This window comes from Lagopus muta, chromosome 3 (assembly GCF_023343835.1).
Source record: "Lagopus muta isolate bLagMut1 chromosome 3, bLagMut1 primary, whole genome shotgun sequence".
NCBI classification, from domain to species: domain Eukaryota; kingdom Metazoa; phylum Chordata; class Aves; order Galliformes; family Phasianidae; genus Lagopus; species Lagopus muta.
In genome coordinates, this window is record NC_064435.1 from 90,438,038 (window position 1) to 90,450,676 (window position 12,639).

The window sequence follows — 12,639 nt, forward strand, 5'->3', positions numbered from 1 at the left end:
ACTGATCATAAGTCATAATAATCTTACATAGCTTCTTTAGAAAGGTGAAGTGTGTTAATTCTAGTAGCAGTTGACTCCTGAAATATCTCAGCAGCCTTGAAAAGTTTAGTTCTCCGTACTGAGAAAACATGTATATGTTGTTTCCTTCTTTTGTGTGTCTTAGTAAACCACTCTGCTAAGGCAGAGGCACAGGATTCAGCAGTGACATTAGCAAAGGATGCCGATGAAGTGAAGAATGCTACCTGTATAGAAGAACAAAACAACGGTCTCAAGAAAGCCACAAAGGACGTGTGCCCTGCAAATGGAAGCACTTCTGTAAGCAGTGAAACACCTGCGTGTGATTTGAGCTCTCATGGTAAAGTTAATACTCAGGACTCTCTAAGTGACAGCACTGATGACAAAACAGACAGTGAGGTCACTAACAATTTGTCAAGTACTAAAGAATCTCAGATTTCTTCTGAACAAGTTGATAGGACGGTGTTAGAGAAACAGCAAACTCAAGAGAAAACGAGTGATTTGGACTTTGAACTGTCTAGTGACAGTGAGAGCGAAGGTGGATTGGATACCAGAAAGTCATCTACTTCTGTATCAGATAGTGAGAATGAGGAAAAGAGAAGCTGGAAGAAATCCAAACAACCTCTGCAGGACGAAAATCCGCATCAAGGGAGTTGCACTGATGTGAGTGAGAAGAAAGATGGTCAGGTGAATCATTCTGAGGGGACGCAATCTCTACCGAGCGAAAATATTCTTGACAAAACTGATACTGATGCTCAAGAAGAAAGTGAACAGGAGAGCGTTTGTGATCTGGGAAATGGGTGTGCAGACAAGAAAGAAGCTGAAACTGAGTCTCAGAATAGCGAACAGTCTGGAATTACAATGGGTGAGTCCTTAGACCAGAGTATGGAGGAAGAGGAGGAGGAGGATGATACAGATGATGATGACCATTTAATGCATCTCGAAGAGATCCTTGTGCGGGTTCACACTGATTATTACACCAAGTATGATAAATACTTGAAAAAGGAGATAGAGGAAATTCCAGACATCAGAAAAATTGTACCAGAACTGAAAAGTAAAGTGTTGGCAGATGTAACCATTATCTTCAGTGGACTCTACCCAACGAACTTCCCCATTGAAAAAACACGGGAACACTATCATGCTACAGCACTTGGAGCTAAAATTGTTAAGAATCTGGTACTGAGTGCTGATGATCCTGACAAAGCAACGCATCTCATTGCAGCAAGGACAGGTAGGTTTAAAAAAAAACAAGTCAAGTTTTCTATCAGCTTTTTTCTCTGTGACAACTCAATCATTTCTGTGGGCTGTTTTTGTATAAGCTACAGACTTTAATGCAACAGGGATTAGGATTTAAATGAAAGAATTGATGTTAAATTGTGAGTTGGGTGAGACATTCTTTAACATCTTTTTTTTTTACTGGTTTTTGATTGTGATTTGTTGAAAGGGAGACCCTCTAAATTACCTCTTATGTAGCATTTCATGTCGTCTTGGTTAAGAGCTGATGATACCAGGTTTTTGACTCTAATGTATGTTGAATAAAAGCTTTATGAACTTTTCTCTGTTACAAATATTAGTGATCTTGCTCTAATGCTGTAGTGATGACTTCCTTCTCTATTTCTCAGATTTAACCTGAAATGGTTATGTTTCATTTAGTATAGAATAAAAGTTATCTTAAGAGACTGGAATCTGATGATATCCTGTCAGTCCTGTAATCTGCATGTTTTTGTCATTAACAGATATGAGAGCTTTGCATTAATATGCATTGTTAATAATTTTACGAAGCCAACTATTTTTACATTATTCTAATAGATATGGAAGTGCCATTGGTGAGCTTCACTGGAGGAACTAAAAGGCCATGGCTTGCTTCCAGTCTAAATTTTTGTGTCCTCTCACTGGAGGACACAAAAGTATCCCTTACTGTTCACCTTAGAAGTTGCACGGGATCTGAGTATCTAGTGATCAAAAACATGGGATCTAAAAGTAGAACTGCACAGATGATCATCAGTATAATGTGATATGCTAATAAGCTATTTTTGATACAGTATTCTAAACAACAGAGCGTCTTTGCAAGGTTAGTGTAAACCTACTTCATATTGGTTATCTCCATATGGAGCTCTTGTGACAAAATGTTTTTTTATTTAGGAAGGCTTTATCAAAACTTTGTTTAGCAAAACTGCAGCAAGAAGATACATCTGTGTGACCTGCACTAGGTGGTGCCTGAATATGGCTGTACGTAGTGTGCAACTATTATGTGATGTGTCAGACTGTGCATGAATCCAACACCATCCCCTGTTCCCCACGTCTCTGGTGGAAAAGCTGTTACTTGAGATCAGGTTAAGATGCACAGCAAGAGAAAATGAGAAGTAGTTGAAAATGGTTTTTGTCTTTGAGGCATCCAGCAGGTTGGGGCTGGGGAGCAGTATTACATATAGAGAGACATTTTGTGTTCTGTTTTGGGGAGAGGGGGCTTAAGCAAATTCTTTGCTGCCTGCACATTCTTAGTGATCATCCACTGATGTAGATCTTAGTATAAACTATTTTATCTTTAGATTTTCAGTGTATTATTTTCAGAGTATTTGAATCAAAGCTATTATTATTTTTCACTGAGCAGTTCATATTTTCTGACTTTATGCCAAGACCCGGACTCTCTTATAGGATGTTCTTGTGTTGTTGTTGTTGCTCTTGGTATTTAAAACAGGAAAATACATTCAAATATTGCAAGTGAATTAAAGCTAGAAATAGCAGGAGTAATGCCACTCGTGAATTGTTGGGCTGAAAAACATTTATTGTCAGTATTTGGAAGCTGACCTGCATCTTTACTAAGGAAAAGTAATTGCATCCATTCAAAGCAAGTATAACTTGGAGGTCTTTTCTGCCTGACAGGCAAGGCTATTGTCATCTCTCATCAGCACTCTAATTACTGCTGTAACAATGGCAGTGAGATAGGGATATTTAGAGTGACAGAACTATATTCTCCTATTTATTTCTTTTTCATGTAAGATTTTCACTGTGTGTAGCTTTGCTGTTGTGTGGGAGAAGTTCATTCCTGTTTTTCAACTGAAGACCCCCTCACATTTGTTTAGATTGGAGGGTTTTGGTTTTTTTTGCTGTATCCTAATTTCATGAGGGAATCTCTGAAATTTAATCAGATTTTAAGGATATAAATTGTGTCCTCTGAGTTGGAGTTGTGATAATTCAGCTGTCAACATAATTTTCATACTGATTCTTGTATGGGAATCAGGCAAGTCTTTATTTGCCGCAGGTAAGCCACGCGAATGGAAACGTCTGAAACTCTGCTTCCTATCTAATTGCTTGTGAAATGGTGGAGGGGAGCACATTCCCTCTGTAGTGTTACTTGCAAGCTTGTGTCTTCAGTGCTGAAACTAGACGAGTTGTTCCTCTCCACCAGCACCACCCTGCACCTGGCCATGGAAGGTGATGTTGAAGCATAGCTGTCAGCGTGGTGTTTCTGCATGATGCCACTAAGAATGGCAGACAGCACTCAGACCAAGAAAGTTAAGCTACGTGATGACTGCTCTTTAGTTGAGCGTGTAAGATGGCACGTTCAGCACTTGTGGGGGTAAGCAGTGCTAGCTTGAGAGTGATGAACAGAAGGGGAAATCAGTGTGAAACAGTGCACCCCCAAGACTGGGAGGTTTGAGGGAAGGTTTCCCCACCTGTGAGCATAGCACAATTAATTGCTCCATCTGCAAAGCAAATAGTTGCTATTTGGGGTTGCATTTACAGTGTCCTTGCAGCCTGCTGCAGTGAATAGTTTAAATTTGTTTGAGTATGTGTGTGATTGTCTGTTTTTCTGCAAACAGGCAGTTTGTTTCTTTCCAGTACAGATACTGCAGATTCTAAAAAATGAATAAATCCTTGTTCTTAACTAGAAAACAGAGTCTTAATTTTCTCTTAGATAGGGAGGAAAATACTATCTGCCTGGATTACTGGCCATCTAATCAGCTTTCCTAAATCTGAGTGACTGAGAAAAGGCTACCATGTAATTCTTCCCACTCTATTTATATGCCACATAAATCTTGTTTCATTTTTGTAAAACATCTGTTCTTTGATCTGAGCAACAGTGAACAGCACTGCATAATGAGGTATAGCCACACACACACACACACACACACGGCTAAACATTTGCTGCAATGTTTCATAAATCTTGTTATGAAGGCTGCTCTGAAAGTAATGCCTCCTGTTTATTATGTTGGCCTACAACATCAGAGGCAGATGTTGGTGGGATGGCAGTAGGGGTTGAACCTTCCTGACAGTATTCCATTGCACGTCGTTGCTGCGTGACAGATGGCAGCAGAGGGGCACTCTGACAAAATGGCATCTGGCGTGGAAGTGTGCATGAAGCAAAGGTGTGTCCCTGAATTCCTCAGTGTGGGGGGAAAATAGCACCCACTGGCATTCATCAACACCTGTGGAACGATTATGGGGATCAAACAGTGGATGTGAGCACAGAGAGGCAGTAGTTAATGCGTGTCAGCAGTGGCAACAGCGGGTCACCTGCTCTGGTGCAGAGTTTTCTGAACACAGCATGCAGGCTGTTCTTCATTGCTGGCAAAAGCAAATAGCTGTGGTGGTGACTGTTGAAAAAAATAGTGTTTTGTGTGTGAGAACTTGCTCTAGTGTTATTCCAGTCTTTGTATCTGTTGTAGTTTCCATGGAAGAAGATAAGAGGCATTACTTTCAGAGTGACCTATGTATGTTGCTTCCTGAACAAACGGAAGATACTGTAGTTGATTTTTAAGCTAAGTTTTTGCTGTTGAAGATGGTAAAAGCTATTCAGGTCATTTGAAAATCCCTCTGTTACGTAGAAATGGGTATAATTCAGTCTGTGCCCTTAACTTTTCTTTTTTTAAATTACATTTCATTTTCTGCCTCTTCCCATGTTTTGAAAGCTATTTGGGAATCAATTCATTATTCTTGGTGGCTTAGTATATGTTAAGGTTGTTTAAAATGTCATTTGCCATATGACCGTATCTCCTTTTATTCGTCCTCATCTATCTTCTTAATGCTTATGGCTGACTAGCTTGGAGATGCTGAGAGAACAGAGAAAGCTGCCAACTGATCACCTGGTTATATAAGCTGCCCTCAGGGTACACTGACTTCCTAATGTTACAATTTGAGGGGTCTTCTGAGAGTGAATTCTTAAGTGTACTTTGGCTAACCCTGGAGCAGTCTCAAGCTTGCACGCTCAATTACTTTAGGGTGAAATTGAATTGGAAAGTGCAAATGAATGAACAGTCAAAGGTATTTGGTCTCTGGGACAAAGCAGAGCTAAGCCAAAGCAAAGGTCCGTGAAAGCTGATGAGGTGCACATCTTTCCTCCAGCTTCTGTTCTGCTCTGCTGGGCTGTGCTGTTTGGTATTGAGAACATGGCCAAGTACGCCGTATAACACTTCTTGGGCTTCATAAACATGCAGCCCAAGTCTCATTTGTCTTCTGGGCTTAAGTGCCTTCATACTTTGGATAAGCCCAAGTAAAGTGCTATAATAAAACTGTCTTGTGAAGAATGTCTGTAGAAGTTCATTGCAGCATTGTGGGTGTTGATCAATTAATAATAAATTTAGTAGGAGCTGGTTGATGGGGTTTTTTGGTGGGGTTTTCGTGTTCTTTTATTGTTGCTTCATTGTGGCTTTTTTGTGTTTGATTTTTAACCTTTTGTTTGCAAGTTCAGTGGTAGCATTGTTTAGTTCCTTCTCCAGGATTGAAAATCTTTTACTAATATTAAGTGCTTCCAGCTGTATCCATAGGGGGTAGATGTGATAAATTTAAACCCTAGCTGCTTTGTGTGGAAAGTCCTTCTTGACATTTTTTGGAAGCAATTTTAGATTGGAATTTGACGTAAAGAAAGAGGAATAAAGGAAAATAATGCAAAAGATTGTCCAGGAAACAAAAATTCTCTGATGATTTTTAGCCAGCTGCATGATTCAGATATTATAGATGCATCAGAATTACTATTATTTACATTAAAATCCTTTTTCTGGACTAATTGTTTCTCCTTGATAAGCTTCCAAAACAGAAAGTTACACTGGTGAGAGAGGGGAGGACAGGGCAAGGATATTAAATATTGCAGTACTATTTCTTCTATCAGTTAAATTTGGTGTTCCATCAAATCTTGCTCAAAGAGCCTTATATCTATGAAATCTTGATTTCTCAAGATGTCATCTAGAAATAGAAGACAGCCTGTGAGATGACAGTCGTATTACTTGATGCTATTTCCAGTATGCTGCAATAGGCAGCTGCCCTTCAAAAATAGGGAGGAAGCAGAAGAACTGCAAGTTACAGTGCTGAGAAAGGTAAGACTTCTGGGTATAAGGAGTTGGTGTGGTTACACAGTGCTATTCACATCACCAAGTGCACCTTAACCCAGCACTGGAAAATGGTTTGTTTCATTACAATCCTATTGACGAGAGGAGAAATTGATTTAGAACCTCAGTAGCTATGTCCAACATGAAATGATCCGATATGCACAAATGTGAAATGTATACGTGTATGCAAAGGGCAAAAAGATGAAATGGCTGGTAATACAGAAAGTTCAGCTTTAGGGATATCTCAAGGAAGATATCTTCTCATATACACCTTCACCTCATTTTATCTGTTAAGTGTTTCGTGGTTATATTTTGGTTCCTTCTGATGCAGTTCAAAAGGAGCAGCAGTATCTTGAGTTGGAGAAGTAGATGTGCAACAGAAGCAGAAAAGCTTTTATTCAGATGTTCCAAGCATGATCCATGTTCACCACAGCTCTGCTTAACTATTCTGTATGCTTATTACAGAAATTGCACTTCTTGCTATTCTGCAAGGGTTGCTCTGAAGATAATGCCTCCTATTTATTGTGTCCAATGGAAACTGTTAGGTCATGGCCTGAACCAGTGATTGAGTACCTCATGAAGGGGTATAGCTGGCTCTGGGAGCGCAGTGGAAGCAACTCACCTCTGTGTCTGGAAGGGATGGACCTTGGGCCTGTGCCTCCCTAACCTCATTAAAGGGCTGGCACGCACAAGAGAAGCATCTCTATTCAGAGATTGCCTTCTTTGGTGTGTTAGGCAAGCCCAGATTCTTGAAAAGGGGTAAAAATTCCTTCTTTATTACCAGATTGTGACCTCTACCTTTCTTGGGTGATCAGAAACTGATTTGAAGCAGCTACGTCTGCTACAGCCTGTCCTTACAACATCAGAAGTGGATGTTGGTGGTAGGGCAGTAGAGGTTGGATCTTTTCACCATTGTGTTTTGTGGCCGTGTGACAGATGGCAGCTGAGGAGCAGTCTGACAAAGTGGCATCTGAGATGGAAGTGCATATGAAGCAGAGGTGTGCAATTTAATTCCTCCACACAGAAAAAAGTCATGGATGTGTGCTGAATGTTTTGGAGACCAAACAAGTGGATGTGAGCACAGTGAGGCAGTGGGTGGTGTGTTGTGTTTCAGCAGTGGTGACAGTGACACGAAAGACAAGTAATGGTTCAGGACAGCTGTGTGGAGTTCTATGAGATGGCATGCAGGTTCTTGTTCGTGGCTGATGAAAATGCATAGCTATTGGTGGTCACTATGTTGAATAGTAGTGTTTTGTAGCTGAGAATTTGCTCACTCAGGTAGTGTTATCCCACTTTTCTATCTGTTATAGTTTCTCTGGAAATAAATAAGAAGGATTACTTTTGGAGTGACCTATGTACACCGTGTTCTGTCAGCTCCAGAGTTGTTATATGAAGAACAGCATGGCTAGTCATGTCTAATATTTGATTCAGTATTGAAACCAGGCACAAACACCTAAACTTGGAATAAGTATCTTGGTTTTGTTGTTTTTCTTGACATTTTTATGTTTATGAACCTGATTTCAGTACAGTTTCTGTAATAGCTCTTGTCTTGCATCTTTGTTCATCTTATATAGGTCTCTGAAATCCTAAGATTCTCAACTGTAATACCCTCTGTAGTGTAAAGGTGCTACAATTGAGGCACACAGCAGGTCAGAATCATGGTTGTTTTTTTCTATACAGCTTATATTTAACAACTTCTGAGCAAGTTTTATAAATTTATCTCCAGATATTAAGGCCTACTGTACACATTTCATAAATATGAAACAAATACTGCTGTTCGTTCATTTATTTATTTGTCTGTCTTCCACCTAGTCAAATGTAAGGAGGAAATGCATTCTTGATATGTTTGGACAGCCAGACTTCAGTGTCAATTTCACCTTTTATTTTATTGGCTTGTTTTTACTCACTGGTTCTGAAGCTTCTTGGCAAAGATGTGTTGCAACATTATAGAGTTTCTTTTATGGTGGCTTGTCTGGAGGATGGAATTTGTGATCGGTTGTTGCTTACGTGTTGCACTGCGAATAGTTTCGTATGGACTTTCTGCTAGCCAACAAACTTTGTGTTTGTTGTTCCTCTCTGGCACTAAATAATCTACTTGTCTGCTTTGACCATGCTTCTGTAAAATAGGTGGGGTAGGTGGATGGCTGTTAAATGGCAGTGTGTTGTACCATACAAAGGTAGGTGTAGGGGGACTTTGCATAAGAAAGTGTGGTAAGTTATTCCTAGTCTTTAACAGTGTTGAAGAGCCATTGCTGCTTGGATCTGACAAATACAAGTGAAGGAAATGTAATGCAAAACTTTAGGTTGTTATTTAGTTAACACAGAAGTGTAGAAACTTTCTGTACAAATTAATTTTGGAGTACTTCCATTGTGCCAGTTTCCCATGCAGATTGAGTTGGACTGTGTCATACGTGGTGCAGAGGCTCACTTGTACTAGTTAGAACTGTTTTCTTAGAGATTTTGTTTTTTATTTACTTATTATTGGTGGCAAGAAATGTCTTTCATAAACCAGTTTGTACTTAAAACTGTCTTGTGTATATACCCAGGAATATGGTAATGTTACATTTAACTTCATAATAGGCACAGAAAAAGTACGACAAGCTCAGGACTGCAAAGACCTCCATGTTGTAAACCCTGACTGGTTGTGGAGCTGCTTGGAGCGCTGGGACAAGGTTGAGGAACAGCTGTTTCCCTTGAAGGATGACTACATCAAAACACACAGGTAAATGCAAATTTGAGGGAGCAGGGTATGAAAACATTATGCAGACCAGTTTCTGACAAGCCCAGTATAGTGTATAATGCTTACAAGTTTATGAAAACTGTTTTTGTCTATTTCTATGATGCTTAAACTGAAAATTACTAATGAGAGGCAGTCCAGTGACTAGTAGGAGAAATCAGTTGTGCTCTTGGTTTCTTCAGTAGTTTTTGTTGGCTACTTCAGCTGGAGCAGTTGACCTTGTTAGCTCGCTCATGTAACATAGGGAATGCCACCAAGGTTTGGGAGCATTCATGCTGACAAATCTATTGTACACTCCCATAACATGAGAAATTGGTGAAGTATTGCATTTTTGTCCTGACGCTTAGTAAAGAAGAAAAGGAGAGAGACAAGGTGAAGATGAGGGGAGAAAAACATAAAGGGGGAATATGTGAAGATAGCTAAAACTGGAGGAAAGGTAGTAGTTAGAGAACGAGAAGTTTGGAGATAATGTGGTATGGTGAAGGAGAAGGGGTTAAAAATTATGCGTGCACTTGAATGCCACCAAATAGAAGGAACAGTGACAAGCTATACTAATGCAGAGGAAGCCAAAGAGCAGACCTAGTGAGGAAAGAGACAGGGCTAAAATAACTTGCAGCATGTACTGTAGAGCTAGCTTCAGCTTCTCTGTTTGGTCTGTTTAGATAAACTTGCACTAATAGCAGCTTGCAAGCCTATCAAAGGACCTTCCCTTGAAGTGTGATTGAATGACTTGAGCAAGTGAGAGATTTCCTTTATGAGGGTAAAGTGTGCCTGTGTAATCACCTCGTATATACCAAAGACAGCAAAAGCAGAAACACTGAGCATAAAGTCACTTATCAGATGGGAGATTAACTGCAAACGTGTGCTTGACTAGAACATTTGTTTTTAAAAAGTACTATTAACTTATTTAATCAAATTCAGAGATTATTTCTACTAGAAAACTAGTAGTAACTGCCAGTAATCTGGATAGCAACTTGCTTGCGTAGTTTTTTTTATGTCTAGGTAGGAGAATGTAGGACTCTCTACTCATTTTAGCCAACAGCATCCTGGGCTGCATCAAAAAAGGAAGTGGCCAGCAGGGAGAGATGACAATCCCCATTTGCCTTGTCCTTGTAAGCGCTGTCTGGAGTCATGTGGCCAAGCCTGGGGAGCTGAGTAGAGGAAAAAGAGCTGCTAGAGTGGGTCAGAAGGAGGGCCACAAAGGTATCAAAGAGCTGGAGTGCTTTTTGTACGAAGAAAGATTGAGGGAGCTGGGCTTGTTTAGGTTGGGGAAAAGAAGACTCTGGAGAGATCTCATTGTGGCCTTCCAGTTCTTGAATGGAGCTTACAAACAGGAGGGGGGCTGACTTTTTATGCAGTTTGATACAAAAGGGACAAGGAGGAATGGCTGTAAGCTGAAAGAGGGCAGATTTAGGTTAGATGTTGGGTAACTTTCTTTTATTTATTATTTCTTTATTTATTTTTACTCAGAAGGTAATGAGTTACAGGAACAGGTTGCCCATAGAAGGTTGTGGATGCCCCATTCCAGGAGGCATTCAAGGCAGGGTTGGATGGGATTCTGGGAAGCCTGATCTAATGGTTGGCAACCCTGCCAACCCCCCTGCCAGGGGGGTTGGAACTGGATGATCATTAATATATCCTAACTAAGCCACTCTATGACTTTTCTGATTTTATTTTTCCACTTCATGGACACATGATAATTTTCCCACTTTGTTTCAAGTAAAATATATCTTAACTTCGTATGTTTTCCCCTAAAACTTCAGTGAGTTGCACATTTATCTAAATGAAATTGCTAAATGAAAATACTTTATTAGCCACACTTCTGCAACTTCTTTAGAAATGGTGTAATTGTTTTGTTTTGGGTTTTTTGTAGCATTAGTTTCCTAGTGCTCTGCATGCTATTTTATCTGATGTTGTTTATTCTTAATGAGTCGATTTGCTTCCTTTTCTCGTGGTACTTAATCTTACTTGGATAGTTTGCTGTAAGTTATTCCTGCAGACCTATGTGCATATTTCTGTTAATCCTTCTAAAATGTTACAAAATGCAGCAGAGCGATCAGATGTGGTGTAATATTTTAACAAATGAATTTGGGGAATTTGCAAATTAATGCTGCGTGTTTATTTTGTCTCAGAGCCGTGTTCAAGTGCAAATGCTAAGATATGACACAGTGTGCTTTTTTCTTTGTTACATATGTGCAGATTGTTATTCTGGTAGCGTAGTTGTTTCCACATGGAAGCGATTTCAGTAACTTTAAGACAACATTTCAGTTTATATTTTAAATAACATAAGCATGAAATTGTCTTGCTTTTTTGTTTATTCAGTGAGACTTTAACTGGGGGAGAGGTGGGGAAGGGAATGTTTCCTCAGATGTTTTCCAAGGCATTGGTTGTTTTTTTTTCCCCTCCCGCAGGAAAGAAGGAATGCACACTTCTTACATTTTCCTTAGGTAGTCCATTTAAATTTAAAGCATTTTTTTTTTATATTTCATCCAACAGAGAAAATAGCCCTGCCACGTTTCCTGATACACACAGCACATTTCAGACAGCTCTGTTTCATCCAACACCCATCCATCCCAAGTCTCAACCTGGTCCTGAAGTTCGACTTTATGATCCTAACACTGGAAAGCTAATCAGGAAAGGAGGCTCTCAAACATCTGGCCAGTCTATGTACATCCAGTCTCCAGCTCCTCCCATCACCTTACCTGTCCATGGTGAACACTCATCCTTCAGGTACATAAAGCATAGCTATGAGTCACTTCAACTGTATTTTCAGATGTTGTAGGAAATTTGATTATCTTTGCTTTTGATCACATGGTTATCGTTGCTTCAGTTTTCTGCTTTTTAAAAAGGGTGGACTGTTAGCTGAAGGAAATAAAAGAAAGAGTAGTCAACTGAAGCAAAATCAGGATCCTAGAATTGTAGGTGCTTTTTGTGCTTCATACAGGTACGTAGAAACTGTAATAAATAAATGCAGTGTGTAGCTTGTGTGCTGTGTGTTTGGGGGAGGACTTGGGGGAGGACGTTTTTTTCCTCTGTGAAATATATCTCATGGGATTTGGCTTTTGTTGGTAAAAAAAATTTTCTTCCTTGTCTAATAATTCTTGTAGATGTCATAGGTGTCTGTTCTGAAGAATGTAAGTGGTAGAAGATTGTAGTTAATTAAGTATTATTTAGTATAGCCATAGACTAAGTACTAGTTAGTAATCCTAGCAGCACTAAATCAAGACACTGGAAGCAGGAGAAGGCCTGAAGTGTAAGGCTAGCTTCTAGACTTCATCAAAACGTGTGGGTTTGGTTAAGTAACAAAAACATTTCTTTCTTATGGATGCATAAAATATTCAAAATGTATTCCTGAGTACCTGTGTAAGACGCCTTATTTTCTGGAATGCTAACAGTTCAGTATTTCTTCTTGACACCAGTGGTAAAGAAGTATCTGGCTGTAGGCCAAGCACTTATCTTTGCAAAATGTGATGAAAATTCCTTTTCACGGTGTGATCAGAGTAAAAAACAGTTGCTAGAAAGCAATTCAGTTAATCAACTACAAAAATACAATCATTAATG

At 39.5% G+C, this 12,639-nt stretch overlaps 1 protein-coding gene across 1 annotated transcript in view; it reads left to right on the forward strand.

Annotated features, from left to right (window-relative positions):
* The window catches only part of CTDP1 (CTD phosphatase subunit 1), a 100,655-nt gene that overhangs the window by 22,257 nt on the left and 65,759 nt on the right, over positions 1-12,639 (forward strand). Inside the window, exons 8-10 of the mRNA XM_048939068.1 lie at positions 164-1,246; positions 8,922-9,063; positions 11,575-11,808. Of these exons, the coding sequence (XP_048795025.1) occupies positions 164-1,246; positions 8,922-9,063; positions 11,575-11,808 (1,459 nt within the window). The remainder of the gene's footprint in view (positions 1-163; positions 1,247-8,921; positions 9,064-11,574; positions 11,809-12,639) is intronic.